Source organism: Melanerpes formicivorus, unplaced genomic scaffold, assembly GCF_026170545.1.
Source record: "Melanerpes formicivorus ecotype bairdi unplaced genomic scaffold, bMelFor1.0.p_v2 SCAF_11, whole genome shotgun sequence".
Taxonomy (NCBI): domain Eukaryota; kingdom Metazoa; phylum Chordata; class Aves; order Piciformes; family Picidae; genus Melanerpes; species Melanerpes formicivorus.
The window spans coordinates 18,155,015-18,181,586 of NW_027142363.1; the positions used below are offsets into that span (position 1 = coordinate 18,155,015).

The 26,572-nt window shown below is 49.9% G+C and overlaps 1 protein-coding gene across 2 annotated transcripts in view; it reads left to right on the plus strand.

Moving 5' to 3' along the window:
- CDKL5 (cyclin dependent kinase like 5) overlaps positions 1–26,572 on the plus strand; it is a 114,648-nt gene that overhangs the window by 21,088 nt on the left and 66,988 nt on the right. For both annotated transcript variants that reach the window (XM_068144731.1, XM_068144732.1), the window contains exons 2-3: positions 25,359–25,596; positions 26,228–26,262. In XM_068144731.1, the coding sequence (XP_068000832.1) occupies positions 25,533–25,596; positions 26,228–26,262 (99 nt within the window). In that variant the 5' untranslated portion in view covers positions 25,359–25,532. The remainder of the gene's footprint in view (positions 1–25,358; positions 25,597–26,227; positions 26,263–26,572) is intronic.

The following is a 26,572-nucleotide window of genomic DNA, read 5'->3' on the forward strand; positions in this document are numbered from 1 at the left end:
TCTATTTTTGTTTAAAGATGTGCCTGTGAGGGCTTATCCATAATGGTGACAGTAATAAAATGAAATACTTCCCTAGAACTATTCCCCAAAGGCATATTTGCTGTCAGATCTTCCAGAGAACACAGAGTGATGTAAGATGTTGTCATAGTAAATGGTGTTTTGTGGGTAGGAGATCTCCCTCCAATTAACAGGGGAAGCTGATGCTGGCTGCCTTCTTTCAGATGAGACTAATGCACTGATAAGGTGCTTTGAAAGAAGGGGACTTGGAAGAAGAGGGTGTTAGGTGTGTGTAAAATTGATGCTACTTAAGGACAGGATGCCATCCAGAGGGACCTGAAGTGGCTGGAGAAGTGAGCTGCGGAGCATCTCCTGAGGCTCAGGAAGCAGAGTTCAAGGTCCTGCACCTGGGTCTGGGCAGCCCTCAATATCAACAAAGGCTGGGGGAGAATGAGATTGAGAGCAGCCCTGCAGAAAGGACTTGGGGGTGCTGGTGGGGGAGGAGCTGGACATGAACCAGCAATGGGCACTTACAGCACAGAAGGCCAATGCCAGCCTGGGCTGCATCAAAAGAAGTCTGGTTGGGAGGTTGAGGGAGGTGGTTCTGCCACTCTGCTCTGGTGAGACCTCACCTGGAGCCCTGCATCCAGCTGTGTGGCCTCCAACATAGAATCATAGAATTGTTAGGGTTGGAAGGGACCTCAAGGATCATCAAGTTCCAGCCCCACTGCCATGGGCAGGGACACCTCACACTAGATCAGGTTGCTCAGAGGCACATCTAGCCTGGCCTTAAAAATCTCCATGGAATGGGTACAGAGAAGGGAGGCCACAACAGATTATCATGCTCTCTTATGAAAACAGGATGAAAAGAGTTGGGGCTGCTCAGCCTGGAGAAGAGAGGCCCTTGGTGCTACATTTCAGTATCTGAAGGGGATCTGCAGGAAGGCTGTGGAAGGACTGTTTAGAAGGACCTGTAGAGACAGAATGAGGGGCAATGGTTTGAAACTGGAGCAGGGCAGATTTAGGTTGGACATAAGGAAGGATTCTTTACAATGAGGGTGGTGAAATACTGCAATGGGCTGCCCAGGGATGTGGTTGAGACCTTCAAAGTCAGAGTCAATGTGGCCCTGGGCAGCTTGCTCTAGTTGGAGGTGTCCCTGCTGCCTGCAGCGGGGTTGGACAAGATGACTTTGGAGGGTCCCTTCCATCCCTATGCAAGCTGTGAATCTGTAACAGGCTCTGCTAGTAAGTATCAGGTGTAATAAGTTCTACTCTGCTGGTGATCTTCTAGGTATGGAAGCTCTGCTGCTGTGGTGCTGCACTTCTCTGTGGCTAGCCTCTGAACTCGGGGTGGTATTTTATGAGACTGCTATCATCAGCATCCTTAAAATATTTTTGGTACTGATTTTTATCAAGGTGTATTTCATAACTGGGACTCATACATATGTGAACTCTTACTTTCTATTACTTGCCTGAGAGTGAAAATTCACCATTCACAGAATCAGAGAATGTTAAGGGCTGGAAGGGTCCTCCAGAGAGCATCCAGTCCAAGCCCCCTGCCAGAGCAGGAGCACCCAGGGGCAGCTCACACAGGAACACATCCAGCTGGCTTTGGAATGTCTCCAGAGAAGGAGACTCCACAACCTCTCTGGGCAGCCTGCTCCAGCCCTCTGGCACACTCACAGGGAAAAACATTTCCCTTCTGTTCCCCTGGCACCTGCTCTGCTCCAGCTGGCACCCAGTGCCCCTTGTGCTGTCCTTGCACATCCCTGAGCAGAGCCTGGCTCTGTCCTCCCCACACTGCCACTGCTAGGATTTGACTTATGGCTAAAGCTTCTGTGGCAGTGTCTTCAACATTAGTGTTTTATCTACAATTGGCTCTGTTCACCCTGTGAATTTATGGCTGATATAAGATAACTATAAAGACAACGTGTAGTTTTGAGAATCAGATCCTTTTACAAGACATAGGTAATTTATTTGTCAGTGCAGGATTCTGTTGCTGATGTCTCATGTTTGGCTGCTAATCAATGGAAAGGCACTGAAGGAGATAAGGAATTTTGGGATGCTAACTCCTCATGGGTTTGGGTTTGTATCAGTGAATCAGAGTTGCCTTTAAACCAGAAAGAAAAAACCCTCTTTTCCTGTTCAGGAAGGCTTTCCTATGTGCTGCTCACAATGTATACATATAAATCTGCTGTGACATTCAGCACCATGGTTGACAGCTGGCTGAACATGAGTCGGAAGTGTGCCCAGGTGGCCAAGAAGGCCAGTGACATCCTGGCCTGCATCAGGAGCAGTGTGGGCAGCAGGAGCAGGGAAGTCATTGTGCCCTGTGCTCAGCTCTGGTTAGGCCACACCTTGAGTCCTGTGTCCAATTCTGGGCCCCTCAGTTTAGGAAAGATGTTGAGCTGCTGGGAGGTGTCCAGAGAAGGGCAACAAAGCTGGGGAGGGGTCTGGAGCACAGCCCTGTGAGGAGAGGCTGAGGGAACTGGGGGTGTTTAGCCTGGAGAAGAGGAGGCTCAGGGGAGACCTTCTTGCTCTCTGCAACTCCCTGAAGGGAGGTTGTAGCCAGGTGGGGGTTGGTCTTTTCTCCCACGTACCCAGCACCAAAACAAGAGGACACAGTCTCAAGCTGTGCCAGGGGAGGTTTAGGCTGGAGGTGAGGAGAAAGTTTTTCCCAGAAAGAGTAATTGGCCATTGGAATGTGCTGCCCAGGGAGGTGGTGGAGTCACCATCCCAGGAGGTGTTCAAAAAAGGCTTGGATGTGGCACTTGGAGCCATGGTTGAGTTGTCAGGAGCTGTTAGGTATTAGGTTGGACTTGATGATCTCTGAGGTCTTTTCCAACCTGGTTGATTCTATTCTGTGACTCTGTGCCAGCTTCAAGATGGAAATGCTTGCTGGGGCAAAGTGTCATAGGGCTTGAAGTTGAGATTGTACCATGAGAGGCTTCCTGTTGCAGTTGCTGCTCCTGGTTTGTTGGTTTTGGGGTGCAGAGCAGGCTGCAGGTCGTGGGCTGAGGTTGCTGGCTTCTGTCACTGCTTCTGTGTTTTGCTGCCCTTTTCTGCAAACAAGCCAAAGGTCACTGTGCACAGTGTCATTTCCAGGAAAACTCCTTATCTCAACTCTTTATCTCAATCCAGAGGCGGTTGTTGGGTTTTTTCCCCCTATTACATTCCATCCTATCTGTGCAGGGAGAGAGGGAGGCTGGTGAGAGCAGGTTGTGCTAGCTCAGGACAGAGGCTTAAATCATAAGAATGGTTTGAATACTGCCTCCAGTTCTGGTGTCCCCAGCAGAAGAAGGACACAGAGCTGCTGGACTGAGGCCAGAGGAGGCCACAAAGATGCTCCAAGGGCTGGAGCAGCTCTGCTGTGAGCACAGGCTGAGGGAGCTGGGGGTGTTCAGCCTGCAGAAGAGAAGGTTACAGGGGAACCACAGAGCTGCCTGCCAGGAGCTGAAGGGATCCTGCAGGAAGGCTGCAGAGGGAATTTTCCTGAGAATGTCTAGAGACAGGCCAAGGTGGAATGGTTGAGGCAGAGCAGGGTTAGAGTGGAGCTGAGGAAGAAGTTGTTGAGTGTGAGGGTGGTGAGAGTCTGGCACAGGCTGCCCAGGGAGGCTGTGGCTGCCTCCTTGCTGGGGCTGTTGAAGGCCAGGCTGGATGAGGCCTTGATCTGCCCATGGTGGGGAGGTTGGAGTATATGATTTGAGGTCCCTTCCAACCTAGGCTGTGCTGTGATTCCATGAGTCATGAAAATCACGGATGCTGCAGACTTCTGCTAGAGCTAATAAAGGAGAGTGATGTGCAGTCAAGAGCAGATGGATTGCTGCTGGTGAAACAGTGAAGGCTGAAATAAAGGAGGGCTGTAGCAAAGCAGAAGCTCAAGACAACAGAAAAAGAGAGAAAAATGATGAGTGACCAAATGCCAGGCAATTACCCAAGGAAAATGTTTGAAATGCTACCTGTTGGGTGGGGGAACCACTCCCTGCTGAGGTACTGCAATTCATTAGATACCACACCAGTAGAGTTTCTTTACCACAGCACCAAGATCAGCAGCCTGATACAGACTTGAAGGAGATGTGAGTGTCATTGAAGCTGAATGCTGCCAGTTGCTTAGTCAGGAGGACATTTTCAGGATTACCTGAAGGAAGCAGAAGAGTCACTGATAAAACTGGCACTTTCTAAAATGGTAACAGGGATAAAACCCCTCAAACCCTGGCCTTTATAGCCATTTTGATCACAGCTGCTTCTTACTTGGCACTTGAAAATGTTATACATGAATGTGGTTTCTGTCACAACAGAGAATCATAGAGTGGCATAGGTTGGAAGGGACCTCAAAGCTCATCTCCTCCAAGCTCCCCACCATGCCCAGGGACACATCTCAGCTCCACTCAGCTGCTCAAGGCCTCATCCAGCCTGGCCTTCAACACCCCCAGCAAGGAGGCAGCCACAGCCTCCCTGGGCAGCCTGTGCCAGACTCTCACCACCCTCATCCTCAACAACTTCTTCCTCAGCTCCACTCTGACCCTGCTCTGCCTCAGCTCCAAACCATTCCCCCTTGGCCTGGCTCCAGACCCCCTCAGCAAAAGTCTCTCTGCAGCCTTCCTGCAGGATGCCTTCAGGTATTGGAAGGCAGCTCTGAGGTGCCCCTGGAGCCTTCTTTTCTGCAGGCTGAACACCCCCAGCTCCCTCAGCCTGTGCTCACAGCAGAGCTGCTCCAGCCCTTGGAGCATCTTGGTGGCCTCCTCTGGCCTCACTCCAGCAGCTCTGTGTCCTTCTCATGCTAGGGACACCAGAGCTGGAGGCAGGATTGGAGGTTGGGTCTCAGCAGAGCAGGGTAAAGGAAGAAGCTAGATGATTGCCAAGGGGATGGAGCCAGGCTCTGCTGGGTGATGCCCTATGCCAGCACGAGAGGAAATGGTGGTAGTTGAAGCATAGGAAGTTCCATGGAAACAGGAGGAAGAATTATTTCCCTGTGAGGGTGACAGAGCCCTGGACCAGGTTGCCCAGGGAGGTTGTGGAGTCTCCCTCTCTGGAGATACTCAAAACCTGCCTAGGTGCATTCCTGTGTGATCTGCTCTAGGTGCTCCTGCTCTGGCAGGGGGGTTGGACTGGATGATCTTTCAAGGTCCTTTCCAACCCCTCACATTCTGTGACTGTTGAGATCTTTCAAATTCAGGGTACAGTGATGTAAACAAAAGTCTGAATGCTGAAGAATCTGCAAAAACTACTAACCAGATGAGATGCAAGCTTTGTACCCTGCTCCTTGTGTGCTCTGATGCAAACTGATTTGCCTCTCCAGTTGTAGGAGACAGGAATGAAGAGACAAAGCAGTGCAGTGCAGTTTGGGATGAAAAGGAAACTCAGCATTTAGCTGAAATTTGGGGCTGTGGAAAAAAGTGCTGCCAGTACTGAGCAGGTGTACACAAATTGCTTTTGCTTTTCTCTGAGGCTTCCATTTCTAGTTTCAGTTTAACTATGCTGCAAAACAGGTTCCATGATCTATATTTAACCAGTATTTAACTCCTGAGGACACTGGTCCCAGAAGCACTTTTTGCTTGTGTAATATTTCTCTCTTCACAGGAATGCAAAGGTGGTTCCAAAAGTGGATCTGATAACATTAGCAATAATAATAATGGAGGTTCAAAAGTTGAAGTGCAGGGTCCTGCATCCGGGTTGGGCCAATCCCAGGCACAAATCCAGGCTGGGTACAGAGTGGGTTGAGAGCAGCTCTGAAGAGAGAGACTTTGGGGTGTTGGTTGAGTGCCCTCCTGCAGCCCAGGAGGCAGCTGTGTGCTGGACTGCAGCCAGAGGAGAGTGGGCAGCAGGGCAGGAGAGGGGTTTGTGCCTCTGGACTCTGCTCTGCCCAGACCTCACCTCCAATTCTGCCTCCAGTTCTGGTGTCCCCAGCAGGAGTAGGACACAGAGCTGCTGGAGTGAGGCCAGAGGAGGCCATCAAGATGCTCCAAGGGCTGGAGCAGCTCTGCTGTGAGCACAGGCTGAGGGAGCTGGGGGTGTTCAGCCTGCAGAAGAGAAGGCTCCAGGGGCACCTCAGAGCTGCCTGCCAGGAGCTGAAGGCATCCTGCAAGAAGGCTGCAGAGAGACTTTTGCTGAGGGGGTCTGGAGCCAGGCTAAGGGGGAATGGTTTGGAGCTGAGGCAGAGCAGGGTTAGACTGGAGCTGAGGAAGAAGTGTGAGGGTGGTGAGAGTCTGGCACAGGCTGCCCAGGGAGGCTGTGGCTGCCCCCTGCCTGGGATGCTGAAAGCGTCTTGGATGAGGCCTTGAGCTATTTGATCTAGTGTGAGGTGTCCCTGCACATGGCAGGGGGTTTTCAACTAGATGATCTTTAAGGTCCCTTCCAACCTAAACCATTCTGTGAATCTATGAAAAAAGACTTACTTGGAAACCTCTTGATTCCACCAGTGGCTGGAAAGCCATCTGATAAAAGGCAGTAAGGTTGCAGAAGGCTACTGAGGTTACCTAGTGACTCAGACACATACCATCAGCACCTGCAAGCTAAGACTACCTCAGGAGCTCAAGTTCTAGCAAGCGTTAGCCACTTTCACACTGGGGCTGCTGTGCTCAGCTCCTTGCATTTTTGATGCTAGAGTAATACTGTCAAACCATGAAAAACCCCTACACCTTCAGCTACGTCACTGAGTGTTAGGGCTTGGAAGGGCCTTCTTGGCCACATGGGCACATTACTGCCTCATGGGCATCCTTCTGTCCACCAGGACCCCCAGGTTCCTTTGCCCTACCAGTGTAGGTCAGCCCCTAACTCATCCTGGTCCATGTGTTTGTTCTTTCCCAGATGCCAAACTCTGCCCTTGTCCTTGCTGGATTTCATTCCATTTCTCCCCACCCAACTCTCCAGCCTGTCCAGGTCTGGCTCAATGGCAGCACAACCTTCAGGTGTGTCAGCCACTCCTCCCAGTTCTGTGCCATCAGCAAACTTGCTGGCAGTGCCCTCTGTGCCCTCATCCAGGTCTCTGATGAATACGTTGAACAGAATGGGGCTTCCCAAATTGCCCTTTTCTCCTGTGCTGCTAAATGGAGAGAAGGCTTTTCTTCTTCACTGTGCTCCACAACCTGTCTGATCACCATGGCAATCTCACACAAAACAACATTGCTTCTTCCTGACTGGAATCTTGAGCAGCTCACACCTCAGAGATGAAAAATCAGCTATGAGGAGCTTGCTGCCACCAACTGCCCCCTCCGCTTGCCTCCTCGTGATGCTCGCGATGCTCCACTTGTCATTGGGTTCACTCAGAAGCTTAATCCACAGAAAGAGAAAAGAAGCAGAGTTTTACCAATCAATTAGGAGCTGCTTAAGAGATAATGAACCAGCTGCAGGTTGAAAGAACAGTAGTAGTGAAAAGGATGTGGCAGTGTCTTGTGAGCAGATTCCAGGCTGCTGAACAACCCTGGAGCTGCATAAGCAGCATCTGTGAACCTCACTGATGGCTGAGAGAGGAAACAAAAATGCTCATCAGAAATGCTTTACAACTTCCTGAGAGGAGGTTGTAGCCAGGTCTCTTCTCCCAGGCAACCAGCACCAGAACAAGAGGACACAGTCTCAAGCTGTGCCAGGGGAGGTTTAGACTGGAGGTGAGGAGAAAGTTCTTCCCAGCCAGAGAGATTGGCCATTGGAATGTGCTGCCCAGGGAGGTGGTGGAGTCACCATCCCTGGAGGTGTTCAAGGAAGGCTTGGATGTGGCACTTGGAGCCATGGTTTAGTTGTCAGGAGGTGTTAGGTCTTAGGTAATAGGTTGGACTTGATGAGCTCTGAGGTCTTTTCCAACTTGGTTGATTCTGTGAGCATTCCTCTCAGGTGTTCAAAGCAGCCAGCAAAATTAGCAGAGTTCGTCTCACAAGGTGGAGAGCAGAACCTTTTTCCCTATACATTTGAAAACCAAATGAAGTTTAGCAACCAGTTCAATGACAGACAGCTGCAGGTAATATTTCAAAGTCATTTGGAGAGGGTTAGAGGATTTAGTGAAGTGTTCAGATGCTATAAATATGATTAATCTTGAAGTTTCACTTCTGAAAATAACAAGCTTTTATTTACTGCCAAACAAAATTGGTCTAAGAATCAAGAGAGTCAAAGTTTTGAATCAAAAGCTGTATGAAGTGCAACCACACAAGCCCTGAACTTGAGATGGTGCAACAGGAACTCCAGGAATGCTTGAGTCTTCAGGCATTACTACTCTCCACATTGTTCACTACAATGCCAAGGACTTGGATAGGTGGCCAGAGGGGAAGTTTACCAATGTTTAAATGTTTGATGGGAGGGTGTAAAAAAGATGAAACCAGATTCTTCTTGGAGGTGTTTCTGAAAGGACAAGCAACAACAGGCGTGGCCTGACATGAAGGGAGTTCATAGAATCATCATAGAATGGCTTAGGTTGGAAGGGACCTCAGACCTCATCTCCCCCAACCTCCCCACTATGGGCAGGGACACCTCTCAGCTAGGTTCAGCTGCTCAAGGCCTCATCCAGCCTGGCCTTCAACACCCCCAGGGAGGGGGCAGCCACAGCTTCCCTGGGCAGCCTGTGCCAGACTCTCACCACCCTCACATTGAAGAACTCCTTCCTCAGCTCCACTCTGACCCTGCTCTGCCTCAGCTCCAAACCATTCCCCCTTGGCCTGGCTCCAGACCCCCTCAGCAAAAGTCTCTCTGCAGCCTTCCTGCAGGATGCCTTCAGGTATTGGAAGGCAGCTCTGAGGTGCCCCTGGAGCCTTCTCTTCTGCAGGCTGAACACCGCCAGCTCCCTCAGCCTGTGCTCACAGCAGAGCTGCTCCAGCCCTTCTAATTGGAACCATTGCTTAGTTAGCACTGGCACACTCTAGAGAAATCCTAAATGTGCTTGGAGTTAGGCAAGCAATGGAAAGGCAGAAATTTGTTGTTCTTGTGGCAATGAACATAGGGAGCTTGCTCCCTCACTGAAACCTCTTCTTGTCTTTGGTGTTCTCACTGTTCTGCATCTGCACAACAAATTAAAAAGCCAACATTGTAAGGCCAAGCTGAGACAGTGATGCATTTTTAGGTGTTTGGTTCACAGTTTAATCTATGTCCTGCTTGTCACACTTTATCAGAGTGTTCTCTGAGTGATGCTCCACAGTCAGGGCCCTTCAGGCTTGACAGTCTCCTCGTGGCTATACAAAGCAGAGAATTTAAGCAGCTACTCAGTCATTTGCTATACAAATAAAATCACAAAAGAAGGATCTTAGGAAGTTGTTCTTCAATAGGATGGTGGTGAGGCTCTGGAACAGGCTGCCCAGGGAGACTGCCTCCTGCCTGAGGGTGTTGAAGGCCAGGCTGGATGAGGCTTTGAGCAGCTGAGTCTAGTTGAGAGGTGTCCCTGAGCATGGTGGGGAGGTTGGAGTAGGTGATCTCTGAGGTCCCTTCCAACCTGAGCCATGTTAGGATTCTATGATAGAATAGAATAGACCAGACCAGGTTGGAAGAGACCTTTGAGATCATCAAGTCCAACCTATCACCCAACACCATCTCATCAACTAAACCATGGCACCAAGTGCCTCATCCAGTCTCTTCCTAAACACCTCCAGTGACGGTGACTCCACCACCTCCCTGGGCAGCACATTCCAATGGCCAATCTCTCTTGCTGGGAAGAACTTCCTCCTAACATCCAGCCTAAACCTCCCCTGGCACAATTTGAGACTGTGTCCTCTTGTTCTGCTGCTGGGTGCCTGGTACACTCAAAGCAGCCTTCTGTGTCCACTTTACTTGTCACTAAGAGCAAAGGAACCATGAGCTCCACTCTGTAGATGTAGTGAATCCATCCCTTTCTCTTTGTCTCAGATCTCTGCTCTAAATGGAGGAACAAAGCTTTCAGCAGTGTTGTAGTTGTCAGTTTGAAATGTGTAAAATTGCTAATGGAATACTGTTAACAGTCCTCATGTCTTGTGACATGCACTGAATGGTTTGGGTTAGAAGGGACCTTCCAAGATCATCCAGTTCCAACCTCCCTGCCATGGGCAGGGACACCTTCCACTAGCCCTCATCCAGTCTGGCCTTGATCTCCTCCAGGCAGGGTCCATCCACAGCCTCCCTGGGCAACCTGTTCCCATGCCTTACCACCCTTACTTTAAAGAATTTTTTTCCCCATCTCCAGTCTCAATCTGCCCTCCTCAAGCTTCAGTCCATTCCCTCTCATCCTATCACTCCCAACCCTTGCAAAAAGTTCATTCCCAGCTTTCTTGCAGCCCCCCTTCAGATACTGGAAGGCTGCTCTGAGGTATCCCTGAAGCCTTCTCTTCTCCAGGCTGAACAGCACCAACTCTTTCAGCCTGTCCCCACAAGGGGAGGTTCTGCATCCCTGTGATCATCTCTGTGACCTCCTCTGGACTCTCTGCAGCAGCTTCATGTCCCTGTTCTGTTGGGGGCACCAGCACCAGAATTGGAGGCAGCACTCTAGATGAGGTTTAGTGGAAGGTCTCCCTGCCCATGGCATGAGGGTTGGAACTAGATGATCATGAAGGTCCTTTCCAACCTAAACCACGAATCCATGAATCTCCTTTGTGTTTACTGAGCATGCTTGCAGAGGAAGCAGACACAAGTTTACAAAAGGCCTTTGAGGAGGACGTGGTTATGTGGAGTGTGTCTGGGGAGGGGATTCCCCTTCCCTCAGATAAAAGAAGAGGATACAAACTGTTCTGTTCTGGCACAGGGCATTTCAAAAAGTCTTTTCTTTCTGCTCTTGGAATCAAGTCTTGCAAGATCTCATTGCTTCAGGGGTTTGGCTGCAAAGAGATTTGCCTTACTAATAATGGTATTTGACAGCCAAAGAATGAAACTGGAGAATGTTTGCCTTGGAAGGTACCTTAAAAGTCTACTTCAAACTCCCCTGCTGTGGGCAGGGACACCTTCCACTAGCCCAGGTTGCTCAAGGCTTTATTCAGCCTGGCCTTGAACACCTCCAGGGATGAGGCAGCCACAACCTCCCTGGGCAACCTATTCCAGTGTTTCACTAACCTCACAGAAAACAATTTCTTCCTGATTTCTAATCTAAATCTATTCTCTTTCAGTTTAAAACCATTACCCCTCATCCTGTCATTACACTGCCTGGTAAAGAGTCCCTGCTCAACTTTCCTGTAGGTCTCCTTCGGGTACTAGAAGGCTGCTCTAAGGTCTCCCTAGAGCCTTCTCTTCTGCAGGCTGCAATCCCCAATCTCTGTGTCCTCATAGATTCTGCATCCTGTTTGTTAACTTCTAATCAAACTCTCTACTGAACACAAACTAACTTAATGTTGTTTAGAAAGGAAAAAAATATCCATCAGGGCTTATTTCAGCATCCTTGAACTAGTTGATTTTGTTTGCAGTTTGGGTATCTGTGACTCAGGGATTAAATATTTCACTCTCCTCTTTCTTGGGTGATGGATGGATGTGTTAATGTGTGCTGGGGAGGCTTTCAGCATGCCTGCTCTTAAACTCATTCCATGGTCTCTTTCTGATGTTACTTAGCTGCTACTGCTGCTTACAGGCCCAAGCAGAAGGTTGTTCCATTTCAACACCACTGGATCCAAGGGCACAAAACTAGTGAAGTTCTCAGCTTGCCAAGAAACAAGTCTCTAATGGTTGGAAAATATGCTGATATATTTCACTCTTTCCCCCTCACCCCCCCCCACCCCCCCACCCCCCCCCAGTTGGAATCACAGAATTGTCAGGGCTGGAAGGGACCTCAAGGCTCATCCAGTTCCATCCCCCCTGCCATGTCCAGGGACACTTCACACTACAGCAGGCTGCTCACAGCTACATCCAGCCTGGCTGCAAAAACCTCCAGGCAGGAGGCTTCCACCACCTCCCTGGGCAACCTCTGCCAGGCTCTCACCACCCTCATGGCCAACAACTTCTAACATCCAATCTCAATCTCCCCACTTCTAGTTTTGCTCCATCACCCCCAGTCCTATCACTCCCTCAAAAGTCCCTCCCCAGCTTTCTTGGAGCCCCCTTCAGATACTGGAAGGCCACAAGAAGGTCACCTTAGAGCCTTCTCTTTTTCACACTGCACAACCCCAACTCCCTCAGTCTGTCCTCATAGCAAAGAAGCTCCAGCCCTCTGCTCATCCTCATGGCCCTTCTCTGGACACCTCCAGATCCTTCCTGGCACAGAGGCTCCCGACCTGGACACAGAGCTGTAGCTGTGGTCTGAGCAGAGTGGAGCAGAGGGGCAGAATCCCCTCCCTGGCCCTGCTGGCCACACTTCACTTGCTGCAGCCCAGGCTCTGCTTGGCTCTCTGGGCTGCAAATGCTCACTGCTGGCTCCTGAGCTTCTCATCCACCAGCACCCCCAAGGTCTTTTCCTCCTGGCTGCTCTTCAGCCAGTCCCTGCCTGGCCTATGTCAGTGCTTGAGATTGCCCCAACCCAGCTGCAGGACATTGCACTTGGCCTTGTTGAACATCCAGTATGAATCCAATTAATTGAACTTCAAGAGCTGAAATATGTTTCTGAAGTGAATTGAGAGCTTATTATTGGAGCAGATTCAAGTACAGTAAGGAGAAGTTCTTCAAAGGGAAGGAAAAGAAGGCTTGCTTTTATGTAAGGGAAAGGGCTGCTGCCTCCTCCTCACACCCCCAAACAAGATGAGAATGGTATTAGATTTTTGCATCTCTGCTTTTAATTGCAAATTAATGAAAATGGCAGCATAATCTGCATTCACATCTCAGGGCAGTAATGGCAGACTTCAGCTTGTGAGAAATTGCCTCTTTTAAGTGCTGCAGACCGTTAGCTTGTGCCTCACACTTTTGTTCATTGAAGTGAATATATTTAGCCCAATATGCTGGGCCAGTGCCTTACCTGCTGCTCAGGCTTTAGCAGATCCTGGTGTGATGCAGGAAGGACATGGAGCTGATGGAGCAGGTCCAGAGGAGACCACACAGATGATCAGAGGGATGCAGAAGCTCCCCTATGGGTACAGGCTGGGAGAGTTGGGGCTGTTTGGCCTGCAGAGGAGAAGGCTCCAGGGAGAGCAGCCTTCCAGTATGTGAAGGGGAGCTGCAAGAAAGCTTGGAAGGGACTTTGGATAATGGCTGGCAGTGATAGGATGAGAGGGTATGGACTGAAGCTTGGAGAGGGCAGACTGAGACTGCAGATGAGGGAGAAATTCTTCCCAGTGAGGCTGGGGAGACTCTGGCACAGGTTGCCCAGGGAGGCTGTGGCTGCCTCCTGCCTGGAGGTGTTCAGCACCAGGCTGGATGAGGCCTTGAGCAAGCTGGGCTGGTGTGAGGTGTCCCTGCCCATGGCAGGGGGGTTGGAACTGCATGATCTTTGTGGTCCCTTCCAACCTAAGCCATGCTATGACTTGGCAAGTTAGACTGTTCTGTCCTCCCCCTTTTGAAGTTAATTTTTAGTTTTCATCCACATGAAGTCATTTATGGTATTGGAGACTCTCCTGTGAGCAAGCTAAGGGAGGGAAATCAATTAATTGGGCAACACTTGACTGAAATGTTGACATCTTAGGAGATATAAACCCTGTTATTCTTAGTGTTTGAGCTGTCTCCTTGTTTTCTGCAAAACCCAGCACACATCCATCAGGTGACAATAAGACATTTGATGTCCACTCTACCTTACAGGCAGCTCATGAGGCTTCTTCTTTTTTCCAAGCCATGAGAAAGCAGGCAGGGAATGCAGCCTATTTTTTACCATTATTCAGTATTAACAATGGGGAGGAGAAGGTGGCTTCTAAAGTTGGCTGCTTAATGCAAATTCATTCTCTTGCATAAGCTGTAGAGCAGTAGAACATAACACTGTCATTAAAACTGACTCACAGCATTCAGCAGAAGGTGTGTTTCAAGCTTTCAAAGCCTGAAGAGAATTGCTGCAGCCTAGTAAATGTCTTGCAATGGGGGGAAGAAACCACTTTAGCTGAGTTTTGTTGCAAAAGGCTGTTGTGGAAATTGTCTTGGGAGGTTTCTCAGTTGAAAAATGGATGCAAGGAGACTGGGAAATGCATCTGACATCTGTGTTGGAAATTGCAGCTCAGGATGGTGGCTTATGTTTATAGGACCGTAGAATGGGTTGGGTTGGAAGGGAGCTCCAAAGCTCATCCAGTCCAACCCCCTGCACTCAGCAGAGACATCCTCCACCAGAGTAGCTTGCTCACAGCCTTCTCCAGCCTCACCTTCAACAGCTCCAGCCATGGAGCCTCAGCTCCCTCCCTGGGCAAACTGTTGCAGTGTTGCAGCAGCCTCCTGGGGCAGAACTTGTTCCTCACAGCCAATCTCCATCTGCTCTGCTCTCCTTTCAAACCCTTGCCCCTGGTGCTGTCCCTTCAGGCCTTTGGGCACAGTCCCTTTGCAGCCTTCTTGTAGCCCCTTCAGGTCCTGGCAGGCTGCTCTGAGGTCTGCTTGGAGCCTTCTCTTCTCCAGGCTGAACACCCCCAGCTCCCTCAGCCTGTCCTTGTAGCAGAGGTGTTCCAGCCTCCTGATCATCTTCATGGCCTCCTCTGGACCTGCTCCATGAGGTCTATGAGGTCCATGTCCTTCCTGTGCTGATGGCTCCAGAGCTGGAGATAGTACTCCAAGTGAGGTCTCACCAGACTAACGTGGCAGAATCCTCTCTCTTGACCTGCTGGCCACGCTGCTTTTGATGCAGCCCAGGCTGCCATTGGCCTTCTGGGTGACAAGTGCCTATTGCTGGCTCATGTGATTGCCTTTTAGTTCTGTTCAGTGGTGGCAGGAGGGATGTCTCATATACACTACAAAGGTCTCTCTAGCAGTAGGTGTCCAGGTCTGTAAATTCACGTTTTGGTGTGTTTGGTTGGGCTGGGATTTTTCTGACTAGATGAGAATAGGAGGTGTGTATCTAGCACCATAAGGAGCATAGTGTGTTAAAATTTGGTCACAGCAACCCCAAGCAATGCTACATGCTTGGGGCAGAGTGGTTGGAAAGCAGCCTGGTGGAAAAGGATCTGGGGGTGCTGGTGGACGGCTGAACATGAGCCAGCAGTGTGCACAGGTGGCCAAGAAGGCCAACAGCAACCTGCCCTGGATCAAACCAGTGTGGCCAGCAGGAGCAGGGCAGTGATGATGTCCCTGGACTCAGCCCTGGTGAGGCCACAGCTTGAGCACTGAGTTCAGTTCTGGGGGCCACAGCACAGGAAAGACAATGAGGGGCTTGAGAGTGTCCAGAGAAGAGCAACCAGGCTGGGGAGGAGTCAGGAGGGCATCATATGAGGAGCAGCTGAGGGAGCTGGGGGTGTTCAGTCTGGGGAACAGAAGACTGAGGGCAGAGTTTATTGCTCCCTGAAAGGAGGTTGGAGTGAGGCTGGAGTGAGGCTGGAGTTGGTCTCTTCTCCCAGGGACAGAATGAGAGGCAATGAGGTGAAGCTGTGCCAGGGGAGGTTTAGGTTGGACATGAGGAAAAACTTCTTGATTGAGAGAGTGGTGAGGGGTTGGAACAGGCTGCCCAGGGAGGTGGTGGAGTCCCCATGCCTGGAGGTGTTCAAGAAGCTGTAGATGTGGTGCTTCAGGACATGGTTTAGTGATCATGGCAGTTGGGTTAAGGTTGGACTTGATGAACTTGAAGGTCTTTTCCAACCTTAATGGTTCTATGATCCTGTGATTCTAAACTTTCCTAAACTAAATTGGTTTAGTCTGCAGGCTCAGCAGCAAAGTTGTATGATCCCAAGAAGGCTACAAGAATTGTATGTAACTTTTTGTCTGAATAAGCAGTGTGCCCCCATTCTGTTTGGGTTCATAAGGAAAATGGAGGTTATTCTTCTTCCAGTCTTAAGAGGGTTCAGAGGATGTTAGTGGAAAGAAGCAGCACAGTGTGGTTGAAGCTCTCACCTTGCATGTTGGGCAGTGGCTTTGGCTGCCTGTGCTGCATTAGGCTCAGGGTCAGCCTGCTGCTGCTTTGTGCTTTACTGCCTGTGGTGGATGATTCAATGAGTCAATACCACAGGCTCAGAGGATGTTAGGGACCTCTGGAGATAATCAAGTCCAAGCCCCCTGCAAGAACAGGACCATAGAATCCAGCACAGGTCACACAGGGACACATCCAGATGGGGCTGGAAAGTCTCCAGAGAAGGAGGCTCCACAACCCCCCCGGGCAGCCTGCTCCAGGGCTCTGTCACCCTCACAGTGCAATTTTTTTTCCCTCCTGTTTCCATGGAACTTCCTATGCCTCAACTTCCACCATTGCCCCTTGTGCTGGCATTGGGCATCACCCAGCAGAGCCTGGCTCCATCCTCTGGACACTCACCCTGCACATCTTTATCCATATGAATGGGGTCACCTGGAGATATCTCTGGAGCTATTCCAAAGCCACCTGGCAGCATTCCTGTGTGAGCTGCCCTGGGTGCTCTTGCTCTGGCAGGGGGCTTGGACTGGATGATCTCTGGAGGTCCCTTGCAGCCCCTAACAGTCTGTGATTCTGTGATATTTTCACCTCTCTTGCCAGACAATGTAAAGTCACACCCAGTGCCTCCTCTCACACCCAGAGTCATGCACACACACATGTGCAGTCAGGCTTGCAAAGGCTTCTGTGCTGGATAAGAAGCAAAGATAAAATGTCCAACCCAAAGGACACACAGAGCAAGCTTCATTAATAAGTTCCACATCACCATGAGGAACAACCTCCCCATGGTAAAGGTGACAGAGCCCCAGAGCAGGCCACCCAGAGAGGCTGTGGAGGCACCCACTCTGGAGACCCCCCAGGACCTATCCAGATGCTCTCCTGCACCAGCTGTCCTACTTCTTTTCAATCCTCTGGGACATGGTATGTCCTATTCTGGTGCCAGCCCTTATTGTCTTGTTTTTTTTCCTCACTTTCCTTTTACAGACAATAAGCAAACAATTATTTGCTGGGAGCAGACTTCTGTGCTGAGATCTCCCAGATTACTTCTATCTCTCCCTCCTGTTCCAAGATGATTTGTGCAAGAAGTAAGTAGCTCTGTTGGAAACAGGGAAGTCAGTTCTGTAGATTTGGGCTTTGGGGTGCTGCAAGCCTGGACTTTTTTGTGGTAAACTAGCAGAAATCTCAAATACCATCATGAACTCATGGCTCTTGCCTGAAGCATATTCCCTCAGGGTTTTGTTTTCTTCTTTCATTTCATTTGAGGGCTTCACCATATGCTAGCATTTCACTGTTGTCTTCTGTGACTCCCAGCCCCCTTTCCCACTTTCCCCCTTGCCCACTTCTTGCTCTTTGCCAGGGGGCATTGCCTTCCCTCTTTGTCCTTCTCCTCCCTCCCTTCCCCCAACCATATCCTTAAGCTTAAAGGACTCCAAGGATAGAGCAGTGTGCAGAGGGCTGAAACTCAGCATTTTGAGCAGGGGTTTGGGTTATTTTTCCTTTTGGTAGCCCTGCCAGCATTGTTTACTGTTTAGCTTCACCTCCTTATTCTCCAGACTTGTATTTCAGGTCCTCTTTTTGGGTCACTTACATATCCAGACATGCTTTTACTGCCATGGGAGGAATCTCCCATCCAAGAAGCCAGCAGCATAGCATTAAAAATATGAATGTAGTAAAAAAAAAGCTGTCTTTGCACTTGTGAAGCAGTCTGCTTGGGAGAAATTTTGGCCCTGCACTTACCACCTCCTGCTGACACTGAAATGCTTTTTCCAGTGACAGGTCAGCTTCTAACCTGGGTGATTGTTTCCCTTAGATACTGGCAATTAACTTGTAAATAGGAGTTTCTCATGTTTTATTTGTGGTTTTAGATAGCTCAGGGCTTTCATAGAAAGCTCCTCCGTGTGTTACTACACCAGCTTCACAGACTTCATTGGCTTGGAAGGGACCTGCAAAGGTCATCTTGTCCAACACTCCTGCAGGCAGCAGGGAAACCTCCAACTGGATCAGGCTGCCCAGGGACACATCCAGTCTGAGCTTGAATATCTCCAGGGACAGGGCCTCAACCACAGACCTGGGCAGCCTGTGCCAGTGTCTCACCAGCCTCGCTGGAAAGAATTTCTTCCTCCTCTCCAGTCTCAATCTGCCCTCCTCAAGCTTCAATCCATTCCCTCTCATCCTATCACTCCCAGCCCTTGGCAAAAGTCCCTTCCCAGCTTTCTTGGAGGCCCCTTCAGGTACTGGAAGGCTGCTCTGAGGCCTCCCTGGAGCCTTCTCTTCTCCAGGCTGAACAGAAAAAACTCTCTCAGCCTGTCCCCACGGGGGAGGTTCTGCAACCCTCTGATCACCTTTGTGGCCTCCTCTGACCCTCTTCAGCAGCTCCAGGTCCCTCTTCTGCAGGGGGCCCCAGAACTGAAGGCAATGCTGCAGGTGGGGTCTGAGCAGAGCAAAGCAGAGGGGCTAAATCTGTGCAGTGAGCCTGACTGCAGGGTTTCCATTCAGCCTTGCTGTCAGCTGCCTGGATCCTTGGACAGGGTACTAAGGATGGCAGGCTGTCAGCCTTTGGAATTACATAACTTGTTCCTCAGCTTCCTTTCATCTCTGTTGAAGGTAGTTCTACCTGTTTCCTTGTAGCAGAACTGCCCTGTGCCTTGGAACACAGCACTGCAAGTCTGTCTTCCAGCCTGGAGTTCACTTGCAGCTTGGGACTGGGAAGCACAGTGGTGATCACTTCTCTCTTTCTGGAAAAACAGCTCCACAACCACTACATTTTAGACTTTTTCAGCTGCCAAGCTCTGACCTGCTGTGGCTGCAGTTGTTTCAGTTGCTGCTGCATGAAGTCAAAGTGGACCTTTTGATAACTTTTGAGAGTTTGGGTGTTTGGTCTTTTTAATACAAATACTCAAAGGCAAATTAAAAAGCCCAACAGTCTGTTTTCTGCACCCCCACCCAATTTCACTACAGTTCCCACAGAACTTAAATGTTGGGTTTAGGTAAAACAAATGGGACATGAATGAATATGAACAAGTGCTGCTCCCAGTGTGTGTTTTCTACAACACATAGGAACTCTTCATTAGGATCCATTCAGTGATGAAGTTTGAGGTACTGGAGACAAGTTTGAGACCAAGCAGATATATGGACTGGGCTGGAGAGCAGCCTGGAGGAGAAGGCCTTGGGGGTGTCAGGTGGTGACAAACTCCCCAGGAGCCAGCAATGGTCCCTGGCAGCCCAGCAGGCAGCTGTGTGCTGAGCTGCATCCAGAGCAGGGAGAGCAGCAGCACAGGGAGGGGATTCTGCCCCTCTGCTCTGCTCAGACCCCACCTGCAGCACTGCCTCCAGTTCTGGGGGCCCCAGCAGAAGAGGGACCTGGAGCTGCTGGAGAGGGTCCAGAGGAGGCCACAAAGGTGATCAGAGAGGTAGAGAACCTCCCCTGTGGGGACAGGCTGAGAGAGTTGTTTCTGTTCAGCCTGGAGAAGAGAAGGTTCCAGGGAGGCCTCAGAGCAGCCTTCCAGTACCTGAAGGGGCCTCCAAGAAAGCCGGGAAGGGACTTTTGCCAAGGGCTGGGAGTGATAGGATGAGAGGGAATGGATTGAGGCTTGAGGAGAGGAGATTTAGAGTGGATATTGGGAAGAAATTCTTTCCAGTGAGGCTGGTGAGACACTGGAACAGGTTGCCCAGGGAGCTGTCTTGAGGGCTCTGGAGCTGGACACAGCACTCTGGGGGAGGTCTCACTAGATTAAAGTGTCAGAATCACCTCTCATCACCTGCTGGCCATGCAGATGTTTGAAGATTAGGGGGGAGAGCAGTCCTGGTGGTTGTTTTGATCTGCATTAGAATGCCCACAGGATTTTGTTCCAACATTGATTTGCTGTTTATCAATACTTACTGTGCACCTTTACTTTTCTGTTCTCTAATGAGAGAGCTGCTCCCCAGCCACAGGCAGTGCAGAGGGGAACAGCTGACTCTTACAGTGTGAACAGGAGGTATTTTTGGAACAATGGGGACCAAACTGGGTTGGTAGGAGGGAGAAGGTTTGTCAGATAAGAAAAATTTAGGCCCTTTTTTTGTTAGCAGACATTCTCTTTAAATCACCACTGTGCTTTGTGTGTGCAGATAGGGAAGGTTCCAGGGAGGAATGCATCAGAGGGCTTGCTTTCCAAGTGGCCAGGTCTTCAGTGTCTGCTGTTTTGTCTTGTGGCAGCATGGTGGGACAGGGTTGCTGGGGCACGCTGGGTGGTTGCTGCCAGCATGGAGAGGAGCCTGGCAGTGTGCTTTTGGACAGCAGGCTGCCAGAGAACAGAGGAACCAGAGTGTGTGGAGGGGAGCCTGGCAGTGTGCTTTTGGACAGCAGGCTGCCAGAGAACAGAGGAAACAGAGTGTGTGGTAGAAGAACTTAAGAGGCCCTTTCCTCAAATACAGAATAACAGAATATATCTGCTTGGAAGAGACCTTCAGTCTCCAGTCCAACCCTTAACCAAGCACTGCAGGGCGAACACTAAACCATGTCCCTAAGCACCAGCTCCACACACTGCTGCAACACCCCCAGGGATGGTGATTCCAGCACTGCCCTGGGCAGAACATTCCAATGCTTGAGAGCCCTTCCAGTGAAGAAATACTTCCTAACATCCAGCCTGAACCTTCCCTGGTGCACCTTGAAACCATTTCCTCTGCTCCTGTCACCAAGGAGCAGAGGCTGCCCCTTCCTCACTCCAACCTCCCTTCAGGGAGCTGTAGAGTGCAATGAGGTCTCCCTCAGCCTCCTCTTCTCCAGCCTGAACACCCCCAGCTCCCTCAGGCTCCTCCAGGGGAACCTGAACATACATAAACCTATGGGACCTGATGGAGATGCATCCCAGAGCTCTGAAGGCATTGGCAGAGCCACTCTCCATGACATGTGAAAAGTCCTGGTAGTCAGTTGATGTTCCTGGGGGCTGGAAGGAAGGAAACATTACAGCCATCTTTAAAAAGGGTAAAAAAAAGAGGGCCCTGGGGATGACTGAGCTGTCAGCCTCACCTCTGTGCCTGGACAGAGCATGGAACATCCTCCCAGAAGCTCTGCTGAAGCACATGGAGGATGTGGAGGTGATTCAAGACAGCCAGCATGGCTTCACCAAGGGCAAGTCCTGCCTGGCCAAGCTGGTGGCTTTCTACAATGGCATCACTACCTCAGTGGATGAAGGAAGAACAACAGATGTCATCTGTCTGGACATCTGTGAAACCCTTGTCACAATCCCCCACAACATCCTCCTCTCAGCTGGTAGCTCCTTCCTCAGGAAGCTGTTATGAAATAAGCCCTGCTTTTATATTTGTTTTCAGAAGTTGGGATTTTTTTTTGCCTTGCCTTCCTTTGCCTAACAATATTTCAGTAAGCAGAAGTGGGCTTTGACTTGAGCTACAAGTTTTGGGGCACTTCTCTTTGGTGGAATTGAATGCAGGTGGTGACAGGCTCCTGTGTCAGAAGTCCAGGGGTGAGTGGCCCCTCCTGTCATGTGGGAGGCTGGGGTTTGTTTCCCTAAGGAGGAGCTCATTTCCTGGGACAGCAATGTGCCCTTGTGGCCAAGAGGGCCAAGGCATCCTGGGGTGCATCAAGAAGAGTGTGGCCAGCAGGGCTAGGGATGTTCTTGGTGCCATGGTCTAGTCATGAGGTCTGTGGTGACAGGTTGGACTTGATGATCTTTGAGGTCTCTTCCAACCTTATTGATTCTATGATTCCTGCCCCTCTACTCCACCCTGCTGAGACCACTCCTGGAGTACTGTGTCTAGTAGTGGGCTCCCCAGTTCAAGAGAGACAGAGACCTGCTGGAGAGAGTCCAACAGAGAGCCAGGAGGATGATGAGGGGACTTGAGCATCTCCCCTGTGAAGAGAGACTGAGAGCCCTGGGGCTGTTTAGTGTGGAGAAGAGAAGGCTGAGAGGGAATCTGATCAATACCTATCAATATCTGAGGGGTGGGGGTCAGGATGAAGGTGCCAGGCTCTGTGGTGGTGCCCAGCTGATAGGGTAAGGAGCTGTAGGTACAAGCTGGAACACAGGAGGCTCCACCTCAACAGGAGGAGACACTTATGTGTGGTGAGGGTGGGTGGAACCCTGAAGCAGGCTGCCCAGAGAGGTTGTGGAGTCTCCTTGTGTGGAGGCATTGCAAAGCCAGCTGGCTGTGTTGCTGTGTGAGCTGCCCTGGGTGCTCCTGCTCTGGCAGGGGGCTTGGCCTGGCTGCTCTCTGGAGCTCCCTTCCAGCCCCTCACATTCTGTGGTTCTGCAACAGCTTTGGACTTGGCAGGCTGCTCTTGAGTTCTCCTCTGGAAGTGTTCAGAGGTTGTTTTTCTTCCCAGCTGCTGCAGGTATGGGGAAGGCTGCGGGGCACGCGTAAGGAGCAGCACAAAGTGCGTAAGGATCTGTCCCACCCACCACAGAGATACTTATTAAGGATATTCATTGGAGGGGGGGAGACTAAAATGGAAGCAAAATTAGCTTTCCTGTCCTGGTTATGAGTCATGGGAGCTGCTTTTGTGCTCACTGCTTTGATAATCACTCTGCTTATTTGTCACTGTGGACTTAGAAGCATCCTGCTAAGCACCCACTCTTTTGGAGTTGGCCACAGCTGGTAGAGATGCTCCTCAAGCCTGCATTTTAACTCTGGCAAGTGAATTTAGTTCCTACAGCCAGGATGAGCTGAATTTGGTTTGGTATTTTTACTTGGGTATGAAAGGAAGAGCACTTCCAGGATGAGAGAAAACAAACTTGGTGTCCTGCTCTTCAGGCTCAGTTTTCCTTTAGGGTCTGTGGTCTAGAGAGGTTCTCTTGCCCCTCTACTCTGCCCTGCTGAGGCCACATCTGGAATATTGTGTCCAGTTCTGGGACCCTCAGGTCAAGAAGGACCTCAGGGAAGTGCTTGAGAGACTCCAGCACAGAGCCACAAAAGTGATTAAGGGAGTAGAACATCTTCCTTATGAGGAGAGCCTGAGGGAACTGAGGGCTTTTGAGCTTGGAGAGGAGGAGCCTGAGGGTGATCTCATTCATGTTGATAAAGACGGGCAGGGTAAGTGTCCAGAGGATGGAGCCAGGCTCTGCTGGGTGATGCCCAATGCTAGCACAAGGGGCAGTGGTGGAAGCTGAGGCATAGGAAGTTTGGGGACACATGGAAACAGGAGGAAGAATTATTTCCCTACGAGGGTGACAGAACCCTGGAACAGGCTGCCCAGGGGGGTTGTGGAGTCTCCCTCTCTAGAGATACTCAAGAGCTGCCTGGATGTGTTCCTGTGTGACCTGCCCTGGGTACTCCTGCTCTGGCAGGGGGGTGGACTAGATGATCCCTTGAGGTGTCCCTTCCAGCCCCTCACATTCTGTGACTCTGTGATTTAACCAAAGGGTGCCTTTAGTAGTTGGGAGCAGCTTCAACGTTTTTCCCATGTGTGAGCTTGCTGTGGAAAGGGAACTTTGCTCAGGTCCTTCCCTCCTGCATGCTGTCTGTTAGGCCAGTTATGTGACAGTGGCTTCCCTTGCTGTGCAGCTCGTTCAGATGAGGTTACAGGGCAGAGCAAGTCCTCCAGAGACTCAGAAGGGTGAAGTCAAGTGGCAGTGATGATCTCAGCAACGCCAGGGAAAGCTTGCTGGACCTGCATTTGGCAGTTTGGCAGTTCTCTCAGTTTAGCTTTTTCTTTTTCCCCAGCTGTCCTTTTCATCCCTCTTCTCATGTTTTTCTTTTCTGAGCAGAGGAGGATGGATTGGAGCTTAGAGCATAGAAAAATGGCATGCTTAATTGCAAGTTCTTGTTGCTTTTTATCTTCAGCTTTTTCTTTTGCAAGTTACATGTTGTGTGTCTCTTCATGCTGTGAAATCTTGATGGCTCTTTCTTCACAACCTTGTCCTGTTAGAAAGCCTAGCATCCCTCCAGGAAATTCGTAGAAGAGATTCAGAGATTCATAGAATGGTTTGAGTTGGAAAGGACCCTAAATATCATCCAGTTCCAACCACCCTGCCGTGGGCAAGGAAACCTTTCACTGGACCAGGTTGCTCAAGGCCTCATCCAACCTGGCCTTGAACACCTCTAAGGAGGGAATATTGATGACCCCTCAGTCTTCTCCAAGCTCTAAGCCCCAGCTCCCTCAGCCTGTCCTCAGCAAGAAAATGTTCCACTGCCTTCAACAGCTTTGTGGCTTTGTGCTGGACCTTCCCAAGCAGTTCTCTGAGGTCCTTCTGGAACTGAGTGGGCCAGAACTGGATACAATATTCCAGATGTGGTTTCAGCAGGGCAGAGGAGAGGGGCAGGAGAACCTCTCTGGACCTACTCATCACAGCCCTTCTAAATCCACCCCAGGATGCCCTTGGCCTTCTTGGCCGCAAGGTCACGTTGCTGGCTCAGGGGCATCCTCCTGCCCACCAGTTTCCCAGCTCCCTTTCCCCTGTGCTGCTCTCCCAATAGGCCAGTCCCCAACCCATCCTGGTCTGTAGGGTGGTTCTTTCCCAGATGCCAGGCTCTACCCTTCTCTTTGTTGGCTTTCATTGCATTTCCCCCCACCCAACTCTCAGCCTGTCCAGGTCAGGATGAATGGCAGCACAGCCTGAGGGGTGTCAGCCACTCCTCCCAGGTTGGTGTCATCAGCTGTTGCCAATGAATGATGTTAGGGAATGAAGTGGTGCACTTGGTGATGTCATTGATTAGTGCTGATGGGAAACAAGATCTGGTTTCTGACTCTGCTGCTTTCTTTCCAGCAAGTATTTTTGGCAGACTGAGGACACGAGTAGTTAGAGACTGCTTTTGCTCGCTGTGGTAGCTTCTACCAATAGTTTTGTTTGTTTCTATCTCATAGAAATGTACTTCAAGGTGGCTGTTACTGTAGTAGACATCCTAAGTTTGGGATGACAAAGCCCAGCTGTTCCACCGTACTTGTTCTCCATAGGTTCCATCCTTTACATGTGCTGCTAAGATCTATTGATCATCAAATGTAGAACTGAGTGGTGAGGCCACAGCTTGACCACTGGGTCAGTTCTGGGTGCCACAGGACACAAAAGACATTGAGGGGATGGAGGGTGTCCAGAGAAGAGCAACCAGACTGGGGAGGGGTTTGGAGACATCATATGAGGAGCAGCTGAGGGAGCTGGGGGTGTTTAGTTTGGAGAAGAGAAGTCTAAGGGGAGTCTAAGTCATTGCTCTCTACAGCTCTCTGAAAGGAGGCTGGAGTGAGGCTGGGGTGGTCTCTTCTCCCAAGTAACTGGAGAGGGGCAATGAGGTGAAGCTGTGCCAGGGGAGGGCTAGGTTGGACATGAGGAAAAACTTACTGACTGAGAGAGGTTGGAACAGGTTGCCCAGGAGGTGGTGGAGTCACCATGCCTGGAGGTGTTCAAGAAGCTTTAGCTGTGATACTTCAGGATATAGTTTGGTGGTCATGGGAGCTGGGTTAGGATTGGACTCAATGATCTTAAAGATCTTTCCCAGCCTTAGTGGTTCTTTGAATCAAACTGTTAGACAGCACGGGTGACATGTCCACACCAATGTTCTCTCTTACTGAAACACAGCAAAGTACTAATGCCATTATTTTCCCTTCTTTCTCCAGGAAGCTTCTGGCTGCCTAGAAGTTAAGAAAGGTGGTGAGGAACCTGGTTGGTCAAGGTGGAATAGTCTGTCTTTGTGTTCAAGAGCCTTTCCACGACTGCCTTCTTGCAAAGCCTTTGGCCACTCCCCACCGTGCCATGTTTTGTGGCTCCCAGCATAAGAGGAGTTTGTCTTGATGAAGATTCCTAACATTGGTAATGTGATGAATAAATTTGAGATCCTTGGGGTTGTAGGTGAAGGTAAGTACCATCTTCCCATAAAAATAGTTATCATTTCAGATTGACTTAATCCTCTTTGTTGCAGATTTGCAAAGCAGTGCTTGTGTGCAGAGCTAAAGGTCTGATTCTCTGCAGCCACTTCCAGCTCCAGTCTCAAATGGAAGAAGAAGTTGGCTAGAAGGAAAAAAAAGAAGAGAAATAGGACAGGTTTAGGGGGGTGGATTGTTGTTGTTGTTTGTTTCAAGCTTCCTATATTAATTTAAGCTTACTGTAGTCATGTTTTCAAAGCTTCCTGTATTAATTTAAGCTCACTGTAGGCATGTTTTCAAAGCTTCCTGTGTTCATTTCTCTTTAGTCAGACTAGGGAGATGCAAGTTACCAACCTTCTGTTGTTTAAAAAAAAGTCATCACTTCAGCAGCAAACAAAAATCTATTGGCTTAGGAAAAAAAAGGTTATAAGACAGTTCCAGTGCACAGAAATTTAGTACAGGATCTGTGTAAGCAAGCTCTGGATAATAACACCGGGGGGGGGGGATGGTGGGGAAAGTGATCATTTCTATAGCCAGGAGGTGACTGAAGATTGTTATGTCTTGCTGCTTTTATGTTTTTCCTTCCTTGAGATGGTTTATTTCTCTTTCCTTCTTTGTTCCAGGAGCCTATGGCGTTGTACTTAAATGCAGACACAAGGTAATGAAGTTGCTTTAAGTCAGAGATAAATGCTGGGGCTTTGGGGGTGAAATAATAACTTGAGATGAGAGCTGAGATGTTGCTGTGTATGAGGTGTGGCAGCTGGAGTGAGCTTTTCCTTGCAGGCAGTTATTCAGCTTTTTTAATGGCTACATCTAGTACCAAAACTCCATTTTGGGGGTGTTTTAAAATTTATCTAAAAATATGTGAAGTGTTCCTAGTGTTTTACTGATCTTCACTGAGAGTTTTGGAATGCAGTTTCTGCTTAAACACTCTCATTTAGAATGTCAAGAGAGGTTCTCCTGCCCTT